Raw genomic sequence first — 20,121 nt, 5'->3', positions numbered from 1 at the left:
AATGTCCATAATCATAATAAAGCCAAGTTTGGTGTTCTAATAGATGGAATTCTGCAGTGGGAAAACTGGACCTCTAGCCGTAGGCAAATCCCTTCTCCCAGTGCAGGGCTCCTGCCTTTGTGCAGTGGCCTCTCAGAGTCACTAAGTGGCTGCATTTCGGGGGATACAGGATCACCCTTCCTGATTCCAGTGCCAGCTGATGCTCTCGGGCTGTGTAGGGCCTGACCCAGTGAACAAAGACTTGTTCTGGAAAACCATGCCTTTAAACATGCAGGTTGTAAGCTCCTTTGGGTCAGATGAGCATCGAGGAGAAAGAGCTTGATTCTTTCAGTCTGTTCCTAATGGCTTCCTCATGGGTGTTTTGGAGTGGTTGAGGTCCAAGTAAGGGAACTGCCCAGGTACAGCTGAAACTTCCTACAGACAGAATCTCTTTGAAGCTTTAAAGCAGATTAAAAGGAAATCTGCCAGCCCTCCCACCCTGTCTGCTGGGCAGTAGCAGTGCCTGGGCATTTTTCTGCCTGAAATTCCACTTCTGGGCTTACATAAATTCACAAAACTATTTCCAGGTTGCCACGATTACTCAAAGCAAAGGCTATGTTGCCAATAAGGTGAATGTTCCCCCCTTAAATCTGAGGCCATAGCAGATCCCTGTTAATTTATTTTATTTTACTTTTTGAGACAGAGTCTAGCTTTGTTGCTCAGGCTGGAGTGCAGTGGTGCAATCTTGGCTCACTGCAACCTCCACCTCCCGGGTTCAAGCGATTCTTCTGCCTCAGCCTCCCAACTAGCTGGGATTACAGGTGTGTGCCACCATGCCTGGCTAATTTTTGTATTTTTAGTGGAAACGGGGTTTTCCCATGTTGGCCAGGCTGGTCTTGAACTCCTGACCTCAGGTGATCCACTTGCCTCGGCCTCTCGAAGTGCTGGGATTACAGGTGTGAGCCACTGCACCTGGTCCAAATCCCTGTTATTAAAGAGCCTCCTACCCTCTGGGCCACTTCCAGCCTGGAACAGGGGAGGTGAGGGAACCTGGCCTCTGAACAGGGGAGGTGAGAACTGCCACAACCTGAGGATGAGGGGCAGGTGGCTCTCCCCACATTATTAGAGATATGATCACTGAGTGATGGGGGACAGGTGATCCCTTCCCAAATAATGTGAGTATGAAATACCTTAACTCTGGGGGAAATAAGATGTGGCATTGGTAAAAATAAACTATTGTGTCCGGAATTGATGAGTGCTAGCAGCCCTCACTCTCAGCGCCTCCTCAGCCTCCGGCCTCAGCGTCTACTCTGGCAGCGCTGAGAGAGGGCTGCTAGCACACTATGACACTTGGCCAAGAGTAGTGTTGAGGGGTCCCCTGTTTGAGCTAAATTAGCTTGGATTCCAGAATTCCATCATAACGTCATGTACCCTCTCAGCCTCTCTTCTTGCAGCACACATGCTGGATATTGTTTTTTTCCCCTCTGATTCTAACAACTAACCCCCCTCCTGACACGCCTGTTGCAGTCACTTGACAAGCAGGGCCTGACCTTCCTCTGCAGCCTTTCAGAGCTCCCTGCGGCCTGAGAACTAACAGCCCAGTTGCACTGCTTGCCTCAGGGCAGGGTGAGATTTCCTGAGTTCCTGGAGCAGGATTCCTGAGCTCACTCTGGCAGCCCACCTGGGGAGGCTCTGTCTTCTCCTTGGACCTGGAGGAAGGCAGGACTTGGGGCAGCTCCAAACTCTGAGCCTGGGGTGGCCTTCCCCTGGTCTCTGGCTTATGTACAGAACTGGTGGGCATCCAGGTCTTGACACCCACCACATCTCATGATCTGCCCACTCACCTGTCAGGGCTCCTCTTGGGTGCAACCACATGTGCTGAGGAGAATCACAGGGGCTGGAGCAAGAACACATGGGCTTGGCAGGAGCCTGCTTTGGGACCGAGAGGCATGGTTTTCTGTATCTTAGAACTCAGGCTCTGGGATCCCAGGAAATCTGGAAAAAGTCCCCAATGTTGCTGGTGTGGTCTGGCAGAGCTGCTCATTGCCTTTAGCCTCCTCTTTTGTCCTTATATTAAAAGACAGCAGACTTAAAAAAAAAAAAAAAGGGCGGTGGGGAGGCCAGGCTCACACCTGTAATCCCAACACTTTGGGAGGCTGAGGCTGGAGGATCACCTGAGCCCAGGAGTTTGAGACCAGCCTGGGCAACACAGGGGGACCCCGTCTCTACTAAAACTACAAAAATTAGCCAGGCATGGTGGTGCTCGCCTATAGTCCCAGCTACTCTGTAGGCTGAGGCAGGGCAGGAGGATCACTTGAACCCAGGAGGTCAAGGCTACAGTGAGCTGTGATTGTGCCACTGCGCTCCAGTCTGAGCGACAGAGTGAGACCCTGTCTCAAAAAAAAAAGGATGGTGTGCTGCATCAGTAGACAGCTGCCCTGAGGCTTCCAAGAGGCACTAAGTTGACAGCTGGTTGAGCCCCCAGTGGGGCTGTGGGGCGCATATTTGCCTCTTTTCTTCCGGGCAGATAGCAGCCAGCAAGATGAGTATTGACTGGCAAATGGAGCATGACCAGCCTTGGCCCTTGCCATTGACCCTCACCCACGCGGTTTCACCAGCTGGGCCTCAGCTCTCTGCTTGGGTGGCTCCCATCTGCCACTGGCTAAATGGCCTGTGTGCTTCACCTGCCCATGCTCCCTCTCCTGCCCTGTTGCAGTAACCAGGGGCAGATGGCTGGGTGGGGCAGGATGTCTAAGCCAGCTCCCCTCTCGGGGGCCGTGTCAGGGTATGACTCAGAAAGGACCAGTCAGTGAGCTGACGCTTGAATGAAATGGGGTTCTTGGCCGGGCGCGGTGGCTCACGCCTGTAATCCCAGCACTTTGGGAAGCTGAGGGGGGCGGATCACGAGGTCAGGAGATTGAGACCATCCTGGCCAACATGGTGAAACCCTGGCTCTACTAAAAATACAAAAATTAGCTGGGCGTGGTGGCGCATGCCTGTAATCCTAGCTACTTAGGAGGCTAAGGCAGGAGAATCACTTGAACCGGGGAGTCGGAGGTTGCAGTGAACTGGGATCGTGCCACTGCACTCCAGCCTGGCGACAGAGAGAGACTCCGTCTCAAAAAAAAAAAAAAAAAAAGGAGTTTCAGCACCACTGCACCACCCTTGCAGGGGCGCCTGGTCCTGCCCCTGAGGAGTGTGTAGGTTGGGGCTGCTGGGGAGAAGCAGCCTGGGGGGCAGCCTCTCAGACCCCTGTCTTTGCCCCTTCACACCTCGTTCTCATTGCCCTGCTCTGTCATCTTGTCTCTACTCTGCGCTCTGGGCGTTTCCCTCTGCCCCATGGTTCCCACCCCTTGGGCTCTCATCCTGTCCTCCCAGCCTTTGCCCCCACTCTGCACCCCTCACTTTCTCTGCTGTCTTCCTCCATTCTTCTCACTTTGTGTCCTTTGACCACTGCAAGGGACCCTTCAGAGGACTTTGGGCGCCTCTCAGCCCTACAAGTGGGGTATGGGGCTAACGGGGCTGCTGGATACCCCTGTAGCAGCCTGGCAGGAAGGCTCTGAGGGTAACCTAAGAGCATGCAGCCTGGCTCCTCTCTGGGGCTCCCAGCCACCCATGGAGGCCTCGAAGTCACTATCCCTATGGGACTTAGCCTGGAGCTTGAGCCTGGAGGCTGCTTCCCCGCGGGGCCCTTAACACAAACTCAGCCAAATTGTTGTGAGCTCTGGAGGGCCCCCAGGGGTGGTGGAGATGGTGTCCCTCCAAGTTGCTCCTAAAGTACAAATCCCATGTCCTGTTAGGTTGGGGCTTCTACTCGAAATAGGGGCCACCCCTATTTCCTATTTCCCAGGAAATAGGTTTCCCTGGGAGGAACTGGCCAGTCTGCCTCCCTCCTGGGCTAACGCATGCTCTGGGGGTTGGGGACCCCAGGAGGTGCCTGATAGGGTGTCTCCTGCTTCCTTGTCCTCCCAGATGGAGACCTCACAGACACGGTCAGCGGCCCCCGCTCCACAGCCTCTGACCTGACCAGCAGCAAGGCCTCCACCAGGAGCCCCACCCAGCGCCAGAACCCCTTCAACGAGGAGCCGGCAGAGACCGTGTCCTCCTCTGACACCACCCCCGTGCACACCACCTCTCAGGAGAAGGAGGAGGCCCAGGCCCTGGACCTGCCAGATACCTGCACAGAGCTCGAGGTCATCAGGTCAGCGGGGAGGGGCCCAGAGAGGAGCTGGGGTCCTGGGGTCCAACCTGTCTACTCCCAGCATCAGCTGTTCGTCCAGGGCAGACTGGGACACCCCCTGAGGGCAGTTGCACACCTTCCTGGAAACCCTTCCCACCTCTAGGAGGTTCTTTGAGCAAGAGGAAGTGGAGGCCTGTCCTAGTCATCTCGGCTGCTGGAATAAAGCACTGCAGACGGGCGGCTTCCACAGCAGACATTCTCACAGCTCTGGAGCCTGCAGTCCGAGGTCAGGGTGCCAGCGTGGCCAGGCTCTGATGAGGGATTCACAGATTTCCCTCTTCTCGCTGTGTCGTGGTGGGGAACAGAGAGAAAGCTCTCTAGGGTCCCTTTTATGAGGGCGCTGATCCCATTCCTGAGGATCCCACCCTCAGGACCTCATCACCTCCCAGCGGCCCCACCTCCTGATACCATCACATCAGGAGTTAGGATTTCAACATAGCAATTTGGAGGGGACACACACATTCACCCCACTGTAGGGCTCAAGCCCTTGGAAGCCGGTGGCACAGGCAGCAACTGTGGCTGGCGTCTGGGGCCATGTCCAGGCTGCCGGGGCATTTGCTGGGTCTGCCTAAGATCAGAAAGCACCTTCAGGCTGGACTCTTCCTAAAGGAGTTCTTGGACGTTAAGATACAATTTCTGAGATTCATTGAAAGAAAAGTATCTTTGTCATATGGGCACGACATGGAAAGGAGGGACGTGGTGGGTGGCCAGCAGGGACTGTCGACCAGAGCCTCCCCAGCTCTCTGACCTCCCTGACCCCTTCTTGAAACTTCACACTGACTAAGAGAAGCCCTGTGTGCATGTCAGACTGCCCAGGCTTGCTGGCCTGAGGTGGGGGATTGCTCCCCGGTGACTGGAGCCAGGAGGCCACCCCATAGGCTGGTTCCAGTCCACAGCAGCATCATGCTCAGACCTGGGGTCCCTTAGCTAAGCCCACTCCAGCCAACCTGGAACCAGAGTGGGACCCGGAGCATGAGTCCAGAAAGCGCTGAGTACTTTCTGGGTGATTCCTCCATCATGATGCCTAAGGGAAGTGAGGTCAGCTCAGGATCCACATCCTCAGAGGGGCTGAGTGGAGGGGGCATTGTCTGACCAGCCGTGGCCTGGTTTCCTTTCCTAGTGTGCACCTAGCTCAGCTGTTCCATTAGGAGGAATTCGGAGGACCCACTCTGGGGTTCCTCTGGCTGCAGCCATCTGTGCCCAGCCCATGCTACCCCCACCCCGCCTCTGCCAGCAAAGGGGGTACCTCAGGGCCTGAGCCGCTGTTGTCCCCTGAGCCAGTGCCTCCACCCAGCACTGCCTAGGACCACTGACACGCTAGCTGTGCCCTCAGAGGTTACATGGCCAGCACCACCACCGTGACCCAGCCTGGTTTTCCTCAGCACTGGACTCCTCAGGTGTTAACTCTCTGCCTGTCATTACTGTCCCAGAGTCACCAAGAAGAAGAAAATTGGCAAGAAGAAAAAGAGCAGATCAGATGAGGAGGCGAGTCCACTCCACCCCGCCTGCAGCCAGAAGAAATGTGCCAAGCAGGGGGACAGTGACAGCCGCAACGGCAGCCCAAGCCTGGGGCGGGACTCGCCAGACACTACGCTTGCCTCCCCCCAGGAGGAGGGAGAGGGGCCGAGCAGCACCACGGAGAGCAGCGAGCGCTCCGAGCCTGGCCTGCTGATCCCCGAGATGAAGGACACCTCCATGGAGCGCCTGGGGCAGCCTCTGAGCAAGGTTATCGACCAGCTCAACGGGCAGCTGGACCCCAGCACCTGGTGCTCCCGTGCTGAGCCCCCAGACCAGTCCTTTCGGACCGGCTCTCCCGGGGATGCCCCGGAGAGGCTGCCGCTTTGCGACTTTAGTGAGGGGCTTTCAGCCCCAATGGACTTCTACCGCTTTACCGTCGAGAGTCCAAGCACTGTTACATCAGGTGGCGGCCACCATGACCCTGCAGGGCTTGGCCAACCGCTGCATGTTCCTAGTAGCCCTGAGGCTGCTGGCCAAGAAGAAGAGGGAGGAGGAGGAGAGGGACAGACGCCTCGGCCCCTAGAGGATACCACGAGGGAGGCTCAGGAGCTGGAGGCCCAGCTGTCTCTGGTCAGGGAGGGGCCTGTGTCTGAGCCAGAGCCTGGGACCCAGGAGGTTCTCTGCCAGCTCAAGCGAGACCAGCCCAGCCCGTATCTGAGTAGCGCTGAGGATTCTGGGGTGGATGAGGGACAGGGGAGCCCTTCGGAGATGGTCCATTCCTCGGAGTTCAGGTAACAAGACTGTGCGACTGGCATGGGACTCTCCCCGCCCTTGAAGCTGGGGACACTGCACCTCTGACCTTCAGATAAATTAAGCACTAGGAAGACCTAGCCTGAATGAAAAGGGGTGTGAGCCTCCCTCCCTAACTTCAGCTCCGGGTGGGAGGTGGAGGCATTACTCCCTGGCTCTGGGGTGGGGTGTGGCCTCGCCCACCTCTGCCCACCTGACACCTCACCCTCCTGACTTGGCCCTCACAGAGTAGACAACAATCACCTGCTCCTGCTAATGATCCACGTGTTCAGAGAAAACGAAGAGCAGCTGTTCAAAGTAAGTCCTAGGAACTCAGGAGCGAGCAAGAGACCACAAGGGCGAGGCGGGATGGGCCACCGCCCCCGCTGGAGCGGCAGGAACTGCCTGCCTGACTCCTGTCTGCTTCGGCCCCCAGATGATCCGGATGAGCACCGGGCACATGGAGGGCAACCTGCAGCTGCTGTACGTGCTGCTCACAGACTGCTATGTCTACCTGCTCCGGAAAGGTGCCCGCCGCCCCCGGGCAGACAGTGGGTTGTGGATGAGGCTGACTCTCAGCCCATTTTCCCCAGTCCCCTTGCCCTCTGACTGCCTTCCGGCTGCCTGGCATGCAGTGATGGAAAGGCACCCCAAGGAAGGTGTTGCCAGCAGCCCTGAGACATGAGCCTGGGGCTCCCTGTGTGAGCACTCCACACCATCCTCCTATTGCAGGGCAAGGAGAGGCCCCTAAGAGCGGGGGCTTTGTCTAAGAAAATGGGGTAGGGGGAGAGAAAAGAGGCCTGTGGGGATAATAGGCCTTGGGGTCTCCTCTCTCAGGGGCCACAGAGAAGCCATACCTGGTGGAAGAGGCCGTTTCTTACAATGAACTTGACTATGTGTCGGTGAGTCCAGGCTCCGCAGTTGCGCGCCTGCTGTAGGTACAGGGCTTCTCAGGCCACTTACCCATAGAGCTGCAGGGCGAGGCACAGCCCCTTACTCATATCCCGGGGTTGGGCACCAACTTAACTCTCAAACGCTTCTGTACACGATGCTGGGGGGTAAGAACCAAGCTTGAGGTCGCCTCTTCCCGTGCTAGATTTCTGACCGCCCCTCCCTCACTCATGCCAGCCCCTGGCCTCTGGGGCTCTACTTGGTGGCGGCCCGGGGTGTGCTTCTTCCTTCCCAGCAAGCGCTCAGCCTGGCCACACTGCCTCCGCCACCAGGCAGCAGCCAAGCCCCAAGTGCATGTCGGGGTGTGGTTTCTGGCAGGTTGGCCTTGACCAGCAGACGGTGAAGCTGGTGTGCACCAACCGCAGGAAGCAGTTTCTGCTGGACACGGCTGATGTGGCGCTGGCTGAGTGAGTGGCAACCCCGCCCCTCTGGAAGTACTGGAGAGTCCGAAGCTGCCCATACATAGGTGTGGGTGCCCTGGGGGTGGGGGTAGGGAGTGGGGGATGGGAAGTGGGAGATCCAGGAGGGGAAACCAGATGCATTCCCTGTGGAACCTGCATCTGCTCAGAGAGGCAGGCAAGTAGACGAAAATCACGGGACTCGTGTGGTCAGCCCAGGTGACCTCAGCCCCTGGCGACTCTTGGGGGTGCTGGCATGAGTTGTCTGACAGGAAGGAAGGCAGAGAGCCATGCTGCTGGGCCAGGTGTGCCCTTGAACGCTTGCATCCTTGTCCTGGCTCAAGGTCCCACCCGTTCAAGTCCTGCCAACCCTCCTTGTCAGTCTTGCCTCACTGTCAAACTCCAAGGCCCCTTGGCCACTGAGAATGATCAGGCCTGTTCCAGTTGTCATTTGATGACCTTGGACCTCGTCATTGCTGCACCTGCCACCCTGGTCACTGGTTCTAGCCAGGCCCCTCCCCCAAGTTTCTGTGACCCCCTCCAGGCCAGGAGCGCTCAAGACTAAGCCCTGTCCAGCTGTGGCCCTGTTCTCAGGCCTCTAACCACACACCCCACTCCCTGTGTAGGTTCTTTTTGGCTTCTTTGAAGTCAGCCATGATCAAAGGCTGTCGAGAACCACCCTACCCCAGCATCCTGACGGATGCCACCATGGAGAAGCTGGCACTGGCCAAATTTGTGGCCCAAGAATCGAAGTGTGAGGTAAGAACCTGGGGAGGAAGCTGGGTGCGGCCCCTGAGATGGCAGAGCAGCAGCCATGAAGGTTAAGGGATGCACATAGACGTCTTTGCCATTTCACAATCGCCTACCTGGGTGGGATGGGACGGGGCTTTCCCATCCTGGACGGGAGGAAGGTCATGTCCACCTTCCTACTTGGGCTGTGTCCTAAGGTTAAAACACCCTTGCTCGGCAGGGCGTGGTGGCTCACGCCTGTAATCCCAGCACTTTGGGAGGCCGAGGCAGGCAGATCACCTGAGGTCAGGAGTTCGAGACCAGCCTCACCAAAATGGTGAAACCCCGTCTCTACTAAAAATACAAAAATTAGCCAGACACGGTGGCGGGCACCTGTAATCCCAGCTACTCGGGAGCTGAGGCAGGAGAATCGCTTGAACCTGGGAGGTGGAGGTTGTGGTGAGTAGAGATTTTACCACTGCACTCCAGCCTGGGTGACGGAGCGAGACTCAGTCCCCGAAAAAAAAACAAAACCCTTGCTCTTGGCTACCCCAGGTGCCATCAGTGAGCCCAGTCCGGGCTCAGCCACCTGCCTGGCCCCGGCCTTACTTGCTTTGTTCCCTGTCCCCCACCCAGGCATCTGCTGTCACCGTGCGCTTCTACGGCCTTGTGCACTGGGAGGACCCCACAGATGAGTCCCTGGGCCCTGCCCCCTGCCACTGCTCACCCCCCGAGGGCACCATCACCAAAGAAGGCATGCTGCACTACAAGGCGGGCACCTCCTACCTGGGCAAGGAACACTGGAAGATGTGCTTTGTGGTTCTCAGGTGGGAGCCCTGGCAGCTCCAGGCCTGGGGCTTGGGCCCTGGGGTGGCTGGGCAGTCAGGTCCCCAGCCGGGGGATCTCTCCGCAGCAGGTCACTTAGGGAGCAGCCTGAGAAGAGGACGCTTCTCTTCCCTATAAGAGCTTGGAGTCGACCTAGCTCAGGCTGTTAGAGCTTCTCTGTACAGCCAGTCATCTTTGGGGCCCAGGAATCCCTGAGTGCCTCAGGGGAGGACGCAGGCTTGGTCCCTCTGATGAACCTTGAGCTGTGTCCCAGGTCTGCTGAGGTGGCCACGTTCCCTGCTGGGCCCCCAGGGCTTTCTTCACCCTCCCTTCCGTAGATGACAGCTCCTGGCCTCCTTTGCCTCAGGTTCATGGCCACAGCATGTGTGTGGGAGGGGAACCCTGGGACTTGGGCTCTGCCTGGCCCCAGTTCCTGGGACAGGGCTCACTCGCCCTGTTTTGTGTCCCTGCAGCAACGGGATCCTCTACCAGTACCCGGACCGCACCGATGTCATCCCTCTGCTCTCAGTGAACATGGGGTGAGTGTCCCGGGAGAAGGGGGTGTGTCCTGGGGCCCAGAGCTGCCGTCTCCCTCGTTCGAGATGTCCTCCCCGCTTGGCAGTTCAGCCTCGCCCTCAGCCCTCCCCGATCCAGCGGCCCTGACAGGTGGCCTGGGGCTTCCATGATCGGAATGCTGCAAGGAGCCCACAGGAGGGGATGAGGGAGGCAGCAAGGAGCTCCTGGCTTAGAACAGGTCCAGTCTGATGGGGGAGGCAGGCCCTTCCCCAGAAGCTCCCGGCCTGATGGGAGATGGACATTCGGGTAATCGGAAGGAACAGCGGGCCCTCAAGAGGAAGCACGCATGAATGAATGAGGCCAATTCTCAGAGGGCCAGAGGGACAACTGATTCGCAGCCCCACCTGGCCATGCTTGGGGATTTAGAAGACCTTGGGCATTCTGGAGATGAAAGGTGTTACACAGAAAGGTGGTGGGTGGGGCTCCCAGACTTCTCCTGGGAGCTGGAGGGGCCTGGAGAGCCCTCTGGTATCCTCCAGCCCCCAGGACGGTGGGGCAGACCCTGTGCCGCACACCCTGCACCAACCCTGGGGGCTGCCCCTCGATGCTGCCCCTGCCTTCTCGCTCCCGTTTCACCCTCCTCCTCTGGCCCAGGGGGGAGCAGTGCGGTGGCTGCCGGAGAGCCAACACCACGGATCGGCCCCACGCCTTCCAGGTCATTCTCTCCGACCGGCCCTGCCTAGAGCTGAGTGCCGAGAGTGAGGCCGAGATGGCTGAGTGGATGCAGCACCTCTGCCAGGCTGTGTCCAAAGGGGTGAGCTTTGCCTGCCCCCACCGCTCACCTGGCCTGCCTCACCCACCCAGACCCCCAGGGTCCCATCTCTAAACCCATAGTCACAGAGCAACCTGAGGGCCAAGACCTCCAGGGGGCAGCCCAGGAATGGACCCTGGAGCTCAGGGGCATCACTCCCATCCCCACCTCTACTCCTGATCCCTGGAGGGAGAGCAGAAGGGCTGGCTGGGTCCCCTGGAGTGGGGAGTTCTGGTGTAGACCAGCCCTGGAGGCCCCAGCCTGCCTCTCCCCTGCCCCGCTGCCAGGTCATCCCTCAGGGCGTAGCTCCCAGCCCCTGCATCCCCTGCTGCCTGGTCCTCACCGATGACCGCCTCTTCACGTGCCATGAGGATTGCCAGACCAGCTTCTTCCGCTCTCTGGGCACAGCCAAGCTGGGCGACATCAGCGCTGTCTCCACTGAGCCGGGCAAGGAGTACTGTGTCTTGGTGAGCTGGGGGTGGGGGTGGGGATGCAGGTCCTGCAGAAGGAAAGCTCTGACTGCTCACCGGGGGCCTGGCTCTCCCTAGGAGTTCTCCCAGGACAGCCAGCAGCTCCTTCCGCCCTGGGTCATCTACCTGAGCTGCACTTCTGAACTGGACCGATTGCTGTCTGCACTGAACTCTGGGTGGAAAACCATTTATCAGGTACCCAGCTGCCCAGGAACCCCATTAGCCAGGGACCCTGTGGAGTGGGAGCCACTCCCTGGGGAGACGAACCCTAGCTGCTCCCAGGACCTGGCCCTGCCTCTAGGATCCTGGGCACAGCCATGTACCAGGGTACTCCTGCCTCAGACCTGGGGGGTGAGTGCTTGCTGCTCTTGAAACAAACCCAGGAGAGTCCTCGCTGTCCTTACTGCCTCTTGCTGCACCGTCCCCTCCTCGGCTGGCCAGAGGGTGACAAGCCTGCCAGGCCAGGAGCCCAAGGCCCTCAAGCCACTCAGCACTGCTGCCTCAAGGGCCTGGGAGGGAAGGGGTGGGCCCCGGGAGGTGGGTGTGGGACTCCAGCCTGGGTGACTCTGCCTCTGGTTTGGACTGGGCCTTGGGTGATTGAGGGTGGCCTGGCAGGAAAGAGCTGTCTGGGGGCAGAGGCCAAAGTGGGCATGTTGGTGCTGGCCCCAGACTGAGCAGACACACCTGACAGGCACAAAAACTTAGAACCAAAGGGGCAAAACCCTGACTCCTAGTGAGTCTGAGGCCGAAGCTGAAAACAGAACCTAAGAAACTTAATTCCTGACCTTAGTTCTAATCAAACAGCACGCATGGTGGTGGACCTCCAGCTGTGCTCAGATGGTGGGGGCACAAGATTGGCAGTACCCTCTTCCTTACCCTCCAGGCTTAGCACCAGTGTGGGAGGGCGCTCATGAGAGCCCTGCACAAGTGGGTTTTGAGCATGTGCTGTGCTCTAGCCCCGTGGAAGCTTGGACTACCCGGAGGCAGAGAACAGCTCAGGACAGACCACCTCCCTGCAGCGCCTGCCTCGCTGGGCCATACTGAGGGCTGGGGCCTTCCCAGGAAAGAGGGGGCTCAGCGGGTACCACCCCATCCTCAGCTCAAGCCCCTGGCAAGAGCAGGAGAAACTGGCAGCGTGGAAGCTGTTCCCAGGGAGGTATGGGAGGGCCTGACAGGCGCCGCGGCCAAGGCATAGCCAGGCATGGTGCTCACAAGCCCTGAAGACTGCTGCAGCCCTCATCTGTTCTCTGCACGCCCTCCACACAGGTGGACCTCCCCCACACGGCGATCCAGGAAGCCTCCAACAAGAAGAAATTCGAGGATGCCTTGAGCCTCATCCACAGCGCCTGGCAGCGCAGCGACAGTCTCTGCCGAGGCCGAGCCTCCCGAGACCCCTGGTGCTGAGGCAGAGCTGGTTGGCGTCCCTGGTGGGCAGGAAAGGAAGGCACGCCAACCGACAGGCACACTGTCACGGCTGTCGCCATACTGTCGGGAGCCTACAGCCCACCCCTGCCCCGGGCGGCAGAAAAAACCGAGTGTGGCTTAAGACAGGGTCCCTCCACTCCAGGGATCCAGATCAGGTGCCCAGCACCCCTGGGCATCCTGCCCGACAGGTAGCGAATGGAGGTCGCTGGGGGCAGAGGGTCTGAGCCCTGTGGGCTCTGCAGATGCATGCCCTCCTCCCGGGCGTCTGCCTCAGTCTGCAGAATCTCTGCCGAGTGGCACTGAGAACAGCATCGATCTAAGGAAGAACAAAAGAACCAGGAGGGCGGGAGCCCCCTCTTCCTCTCCTGGGTTGGGGGCTGGGGCCCTGAGTGCCCAGCCATCCTTGTTCGTGTTTGAACACTCTCCTGGCCGCGTGGGGAAGCAGGAACAGGGGGTGTCTGTGCATGCTTCCTCCTCCTAGCTCCATCACCGCACACACAGCTGCCTGCCTCGCCAGATGCAGGGGGCGGGCAGCCCTCCCTGGCTGCCAGGAGGCTCTGCATGCCCACGGTCCTGCCCTGCCTCTCCCTTCAACCTGGCAGTGCCTGTAGCACCAAGGAGCAAAAGGGGTGGATGGGGTGCTTGGAGAAGGGCAGAGCCCACCAGCCTGGCATCCATGTTGACATCTTCTGACTGTCCCCTGCTTGGCTGGAGCCAGGCCCTTCCCTAGAGTTTCGTCCAGAGCCTCCTGGGGAAGGGCTCAGGTGGTTTGGGTTTTGTTTTTTAAAATAAAATAGACATGTTATATTGCCGAGGCTTGTCACTGGCCCTTTGTGAGCAGGGTAGGGGAAGGGAGGTCTCCAAATCCCTTGGGCCCTTTTCTGCAAACCTTCCTCCATCCTGCCCTGTGCCTGACACGAGGGATACACAGGATATGCAGAACCAGATCAGCCACAGTTGCCGGGTGGACTCACTGCAGGCCCTCAGGCCCTGGGAGTTTCTCAGCCTGACCTTTGCCCTCCCTCCTGTTCCCGTTTGCTACAGCGGCCAGGGGAGGAGCAGCCACCAACTCAAGCCCCAGGGCACATCTGCACTACCGCCCACCATCTGCAGCCCATCCCGGGGCGGGACGCTCCTGCCTCCACAGCCCCGGAGTGAGTGCCCAAAGCCAGGAGCATCCAAGCTTTCCTGCTGCTTGCTGCACTGTCCTCTCCGGGGCTGGCCAGAGGGTGACAAGCCTGCCAGGCCGGGAGCCCGAGGCCCTCAAGCCACTCAGCACTGCTGCCTCAAGGGCCTGGGAGGGAAGGGGTGGACCCTGGGAGGTGGGTGTGGGACTCCAGCCTGGGTGGCTCTGCCTCTGGTTTGGACTGGGCCTTGGGTGATTGAGGGTGGCCTGGCAGGAAAGAGCTGTCTGGGGGCAGAGGCCAAAGTGGGCATGTTGGTGCCGGCCCCAGCCTGAGCAGACACACCTGACCGCTGGCCCAGGTGGCGCTCTCTTCTCAGCAGGCACAAAGGGCATCCAAGGGCCACCTCCTGCCCCACTGGCTGCCTGGCCATTCCTTCAGGGAGCAGCAGAGCCTCCTGCCCAGCCCAGGAGGGGCTCCCCCAGCAGGAGGGCAGGACTGGCTGCAAGTCCTTACCAGCTGAGGTCACTCCTCAACTCCTACTCACCCAGGCGCCCTGAAGTCCTGGGAGCAGTGAGGGGGGCATAGGAGCCGGAGGCAGTGGGGGTGGGGGCCAGCAGGCAATGCGGGTGCCTTTTATTCGGCGTGGCACTGACCTAGGCACACTGTTCTCATCGCCACTCCTCCACAGAACCTTCTGGAGTGGATGTCAGTGTCTTCATTTTACAAAGGAGAGAAAGTGAAGCTCTGAGAGGAAGTGATTTGCCCAGGGTCGCACATAAGAGCGGCACCTGGGATTCCAGTCCTCCCCCCAGGGCTCCAGAGCCCTTCTCTACTTCTGACCCTGCTGAGCATGGGCCTATAGACAGTGGGAGCCAGACTGGAAGACTGAGTCCTGGAAAGGGGAAGTCAGTCACCAGGGGCACATCAGGGGCAGAGTGGGGCAGGGGCGAAGTTGGCCATGTACCCCATGCCAGGGACCTCCCAGTCACTTGCCCCCTGCCCAGGGCTCTGCCAAAGCTGGACAGGCTAAGCCAGAGGCAAGGCAGGGGTGCCAGCCATTTACCCAGGGCCAGAGGGAGACCAGGAGGAGGAGCCTGAGCTGGTTGGCACCTTCTCCCTATCCAAGCTCTCCCTCCAGTCCCAAGTGACCTTTCCCCCAGATCCCAGGGTCCAGGCCCGCCCTCAGCTGGCAGGTGTGAGCACAGAAGCAGCTGGGATTGGTCACAGCCGGTGGAGGCGTGTCTCAGGCTCCAGCAGACCACTGGAACAGCTGAGCAGAGCAGGTGGACTGCTGAGATAGACCAGGGACTCCAGGCAGCCACAGGCCTATCAGACCAGGACTCTTACCCTCTAGACATGGCCTCAGGCCCCTGCAAACCCCAGCCCCGTGGCCCTGCGAGGTTACAGACAGCCTAAACGCCACCACCACAGGGCCTGTGCCATGCACCTGGCCCAGGCACAGAAGGCCACTGGCGCGGAGGCTGTGGAGACAGTTCCCCCAGCAGTGGACCTGGTGCTGGGTGCCTCGGCCTGCTGCCTGGCCTGTGTCTTCACCAACCCCCTGGAGGTGGTGAAGACGCGGCTGCAGCTGCAGGGGGAGCTGCAGGCCCGGGGCACCTACCCACAGCCCTACCGGGGCTTCATGGCCTCTGTCACTGCTGTGGCCCGAGCAGACGGGCTGTGGGGCCTGCAGAAGGGGCTGGCTGCTGGCCTTCTGTACCAAGGCCTCATGAACGGCGTTCGTTTCTACTGCTACAGCCTGGCATGCCAGGCTGGCCTCACACAGCAACCAGGTGGCACCGTGGTTGCAGGAGCCGTGGCAGGAGCACTGGGAGCCTTCGTGGGGAGCCCTGCTTACCTGGTGAGTGGCTTGTTTCCATCCTCCACCATCCCATGACCCAGCTCCTGCAGGGACCCTGCAGCCTCCAAAGGCTGGGCTCAGTGGACTTGGGTGGGGTGGGGCAGCCTGGGTGGGGCTGCCCCCTGGAACATCTTAGCCCAGGCCTGGAATCTGCCCCTTGGCCCAGGGCACCAGGGCCTTGCTCTGATCCATGCTCTCCTGGGGACCCTGCCCCACTGGTCCTGGGCCAGGGGAGGGGGCAAAGGGTGGCAGATACGCTGGCTCAAATCCTGGCTTGGTTACTTCTCTTCCTGTGCCTCGTGTACGATAAGAATAAAAGCTACCCTTGAGGGCCTCCTCCTCACGTGCACTCTGCAGGGACGCCTCAGGGCCGCCCAAAACAAATAAAAAAATTTTTAAAAAATGTTTTGAAAAAAGCTACCCTTGGCTGGGCGCGGTGGCTCACGCCTGTAATCCCAACACTTTGGGAGGCCAAGGCGGGCAGATCGCCTGAGGTCAGGAGTTTGAGACCAGCCTGGTCAACATGGTGAAACCCCGTCTCTACTAAAAAGCACAAAAATTAGCTGGGCGTGGTGATGCATCCTGTAATCTCAGCTACTGGGGAGGCCGAGGCAGGAGAATCGCTTTAGCCCGGCTGGCAGAGGTTGCGGTGAGCCGAGATCGTGGCACTGCACTTCAGCCTGGGCAACAGAGCAAGACTCTGTCTCAAAAAAAAAAAAAAAAAAAATAGAGAAAGAAACAAAAAGAAAAAAGCTACCCTTGAGCAAAGGCTTGCCTTGTCCTTGGCTGGTGCTGGGGAGTCATTGTCTCACTTAATCCTCAGAACAGCTTTCCAACCGTGACAGAATTGAAGTCCAGAGAAGGTTAAGTAACTCGCTCCAAGTCACACTGAGATGCAAAACCCAGGCCGACCCCAGAGCTGCACCTCAACCCTATTTCACATGACCCCTAAGCCTCAGGCTAGGGACCACAGAGCTCTGAGTTCCAGGGGCACAGGGGCGGAGGCGCCCTCAACACACACAGCTCATCCTGGCTCTCCCAGGCTCCATCCCCACACCCCATGTCCCCTCTGCTCCTACAGATCAAAACACAGCTGCAAGCCCAGACAGTGGCCGCGATGGCTGTGGGACACCAGCACAATCACCAGGTGAGGCCTGCCACTCTCAGAGCTCCCTGGGGGCACGGATTGGGCATGCTCCCAGCCTGGGCACGGGTGGCCAGTGACCCCGTGCCCTCTCCCCACAGACTGTCCTGGGTGCCTTGGAGACCATCTGGCGGCAGCAAGGGCTGCTGGGTCTGTGGCAGGGCGTTGGTGGGGCTGTGCCCCGAGTCATGGTAGGCTCAGCTGCCCAGCTGGCCACCTTCACCTCTGCCAAGGCCTGGGTGCAGAAGCAACAGGTGAGGAGCTGGGGACACCTGTGCCTACCCACAGAGACACACGGGACTGAGGGGGACCACCTGCCTCCTTCCACACGGGGAAGACCAGGGGGTGGCAACAGATGGGGCCTCTGCCCTCAGAGTCGTGACTCTGACCCTTGGTACCAGCAGGAGTGGGGGGTCAGCAGTGAACCCCAAAGCTGAGAAGGAGCTCAGGGTGGCAGGGCTGGAGGATGGCTGGAGGGGCCCCATCTGCTCCCCTTTCTGCAGCCCTTTTAGCCCCTGTGTAGTAGGAGGCCGGGAGGGCACCACGTGGGTGGGTAGAGGGCAGATGCAGGGGTCCCCACCTGTGCCATCCCCACAGTGGCTCCCGGAGGACAGCTGGCTGGTGGCCCTGGCGGGAGGCATGATTAGCAGCATAGCCGTGGTTGTCGCCATGACCCCCTTCGATGTGGTCAGCACACGGCTATACAATCAGCCGGTGGACAGAGCTGGCAGGGTGAGCAGGAGTGGGTCTAGGGGAGGATGTGGGGAGCTGGGAGCACCCCCCCAACACACACACACACACACTCACACACACTCACATATGCACAGCCAGAGACATGCACACACAGGCCATGCCTGCAAACACATTAACTGGGCTTGTTTGCTGAGCTCCCATGTCCCAAGCACAGGCTAAGCACTTTCACATCTGGATTTTATTCCATCCTTAAAATCACATTCGTCTTCCTGATGAGGAAACTGAGGCTCAGACAGATCAAGTGACTTGCATGAGTTCCCCCAGCTGGTAAGTGGGGGAGCCAGAACTGGAATCCAGGCCTGATCCTACAGCCTTCTCATGGCACCGCAGCCTCACACATGTGCCCAATACAGACGCGCTGTCCATAGGGTGTGTGGGGGTGAAACTGACCCGTGTGCCAAGACGTGGTGCCAGCCAGGGCCTCACGGCCCCTGTAGTAACACTCACCCCATGTGTTTCCCCAGGGCCAGCTCTATGGGGGCCTCACCGACTGCATGGTGAAGATCTGGCGGCAAGAGGGACCCCTGGCGCTCTACAAGGGCCTGGGCCCCGCCTACCTGCGCCTGGGTCCCCACACTATCCTCAGCATGCTCTTCTGGGACGAGCTTCGGAAACTGGCTGGGCGGGCCCAGCACCAGGGCACCTAGATGGCGGCCCTCACTCCCACATCCTGACATGGCTCGGCACTTGGCCGGAAGTGATGGCCTGCTGCAGCACAACTGGCTGTCCCAGGGCGGGCCATGGGCCTGGGCCTTGCCAGAGGCCCCGGGAGAGTGTGGACAGCTCTGGTCCACCCAGCCCCTTGGCCCACCCAGGGCCAGAGCATCCACTCCAAATTACCACCCATTCTGTCTTCCAGACAATTCTCTTCCTTCTCCATACGGTGTACTGGGTCACCGCATCCCAGAGCCTTACTCAGTTATAGCAACTGCTGCAGGCAAGCACACGGCATAGGCCCAGTAACTTACACACATCGGCTCACTTAGGCCTCAGACAGCAGCGCGAGGCCGGCACTTTTACCTCTTTTACCATCAGAAAGCCAAGGCTGAGAGTGGTGATGTGGCTTTGACCACAGCCACACAATTTTGAAGTGGCAGAGCCAGGACTGGAGCTTAGCCCTGCTCACCCCAGACCTATGCGCTTGACAAGTGCATGACTGTGAGAAGCCCATGGGTCCGGACTGCTCATAGGGGTCGCTGTGCCATGGTGAGAGCTGGGGTGCATTAGGAGGCTGTGGCGTTGTCACTTGCCTTATTTGCCGGGGCATCTATAGCAAAGAACCACATACGGGGCAACTTAGACAATAGGAATGTATTTTCTCACGGTTCTGGAGGCTGGATGCTGGAGACCAAGCTGTCAGCAAGCTGGTTTCTTCAGAGGCTTCTGTCCGTGGCTTGCAGATGCCACCTTCTCCCTGTGTCTGCACATGGTGGTCCCTTGATGTGCGTCTGGGTCCTGATCTCCTCCTTTTATAAGGACACAAATCATGTTGGCTTAGGACCCACCCTCATGACCCCACTTTAATTTTTTTTTTTTTTTTTTTTTGAGACGAAGTCTCGCTCTGTCACCCAAGCTGGAGTGCAGTGGCATGATCTCGGTTCACTGAAACCTTGGCCTCCCAGGTTCAAGCAATTCTCCTGCCTCAGCCTCCCGAGTAGCTGGGACTACAGGCGCCCAGCACCACACCTGGCTAATTTTTGTATCTTTAGTAGAGACGGGGTTTCGCCATGTTGGCCAGACTGGTCTCGAACTCCTGACCTCAAGTGATCCACTGGCCTTAGCCTCCGAAAGTGCTGGGATTACAGGCATGAGCCACCTCATTTGGCCCAATTTTAACTTAATTATCTCTGTCAAGAGCCTATCTCCATATGCAGTCACATCCTGAGCTACTAGAGGGTAGGACTTCAACATGCACATTTGCAGGGGCCGCAGTTCAGCCACCATCATCTTTTTTTTTTTTTTTTTTTTTTTTTGAGATGGAATCTCGCTTTGTTGCTCAGGCTGGAGTGCAGTGGTGCAATCTTGGCTCACCACAACCTCCACCTCCCAGGTTCAAGTGATTCTCCTGCCTCAGCCTCCCGAGTTGCTGGGACTACAGGCGTGCACCACCATGCCCAACTAATTTTGCATTTTTAGTAGAGATGGGCTTTCACTGTGTTGGCCAGGTGGGTCTTGAACTCTTGACCTTGCTGCTCACCTCAGCCTCCCAAAGTGCTGGGATTACAGGTGTGAGCCACCACGCCCGGCCTCAGCCAACATCATCTAAGGGCTCTCACGGCAGGCCTCCCAGCAGCCCGCACTGTGGGCATTTGCACATATCCTGACATGCCTGAAAGGAACTCCGAGTGCCCATTGTTCAGATGAGGGTACTGAGGCCCGGGAAAGGGAAGCAATGTGGCAGGGCCAGCAGCAGACCCTGGGCCCTTTCTCTAGACTGAGCACCACTCCCCATGGGTGTGCTCTCAACGCCGCACCAACCTTCGCACTGCAGAGATGGACACCAACTCCCTGGCAGGGGCAGCACTGCTGCCAAGCAGCCCCACCTGCCCTCCCAGCCACACCCCGAGTCTGTAAGGGTTGTTCCCAGGAACACCTGCTACTGCACACTCCAAACCAATAAAGTTTTATATTTTGTTTACTTCAGC

The 20,121-nt window shown here is 58.9% G+C and overlaps 2 protein-coding genes across 6 annotated transcripts in view; both read left to right on the top strand.

The window, feature by feature from the left end:
- PLEKHM2 (pleckstrin homology and RUN domain containing M2) overlaps positions 1–13,403 on the top strand; it is a 45,426-nt gene extending 32,023 nt beyond the window's left edge. For 3 of the 4 annotated variants that reach the window (XM_007980426.3, XM_037984999.2, XM_073007817.1), the window contains 13 exons: positions 3,952–4,180; positions 5,650–6,468; positions 6,715–6,784; positions 6,903–6,993; positions 7,304–7,368; positions 7,736–7,824; positions 8,442–8,574; positions 9,181–9,371; positions 9,843–9,908; positions 10,540–10,699; positions 10,984–11,163; positions 11,245–11,361; positions 12,433–13,403. In XM_007980426.3, coding sequence (XP_007978617.3) covers positions 3,952–4,180; positions 5,650–6,468; positions 6,715–6,784; positions 6,903–6,993; positions 7,304–7,368; positions 7,736–7,824; positions 8,442–8,574; positions 9,181–9,371; positions 9,843–9,908; positions 10,540–10,699; positions 10,984–11,163; positions 11,245–11,361; positions 12,433–12,570 — 2,348 coding nt within the window. In that variant the 3' untranslated portion in view covers positions 12,571–13,403. Of the gene's footprint in view, positions 1–3,951; positions 4,181–5,649; positions 6,469–6,714; positions 6,785–6,902; positions 6,994–7,303; positions 7,369–7,735; positions 7,825–8,441; positions 8,575–9,180; positions 9,372–9,842; positions 9,909–10,539; positions 10,700–10,983; positions 11,164–11,244; positions 11,362–12,432 lie in introns of those variants that run through there. The other variant, XR_005235733.2, reaches the window with a different exon arrangement.
- Positions 13,404–13,514: 111 nt separating this feature from the next.
- SLC25A34 (solute carrier family 25 member 34) lies at positions 13,515–20,114 on the top strand. 2 transcript variants are annotated; one of them, XM_007980424.3, is made up of 5 exons: positions 13,515–15,579; positions 16,661–16,726; positions 16,825–16,977; positions 17,321–17,455; positions 17,941–20,114. In XM_007980424.3, the coding sequence occupies exons 1-5, from the start codon at positions 15,160–15,162 to the stop codon at positions 18,121–18,123; spliced, it is 957 nt and encodes a 318-aa protein (XP_007978615.3). In that variant the 5' UTR covers positions 13,515–15,159; the 3' UTR covers positions 18,124–20,114. The 2 variants fall into 2 exon arrangements, with proteins under 2 accessions (XP_007978615.3, XP_007978616.3); XM_007980425.3 differs by lacking the exon at positions 17,321–17,455.
- The last annotated feature ends 7 nt before the right edge of the window (positions 20,115–20,121 follow it).

Source organism: Chlorocebus sabaeus, chromosome 20 (genome assembly GCF_047675955.1).
Source record: "Chlorocebus sabaeus isolate Y175 chromosome 20, mChlSab1.0.hap1, whole genome shotgun sequence".
In the NCBI taxonomy this organism is placed as follows: domain Eukaryota; kingdom Metazoa; phylum Chordata; class Mammalia; order Primates; family Cercopithecidae; genus Chlorocebus; species Chlorocebus sabaeus.
Note: the sequence above shows the minus strand (reverse complement) of the source record. Positions and strands in the feature narration are given on the sequence as shown.

Coding starts and splice junctions, on each gene's coding strand:
- SLC25A34 (XM_007980424.3), top strand. CDS start 15,160: ATGCACCTGGCCCAGGCACAGAAGGCCACTGGCGCGGAGGCTGTGGAG. Junction 15,580..16,660: donor TGGGGAGCCCTGCTTACCTG/GTGAGTGGCTTG, acceptor CTGCTCCTACAG/ATCAAAACACAGCTGCAAGC. Junction 16,727..16,824: donor GACACCAGCACAATCACCAG/GTGAGGCCTGCC, acceptor CTCTCCCCACAG/ACTGTCCTGGGTGCCTTGGA.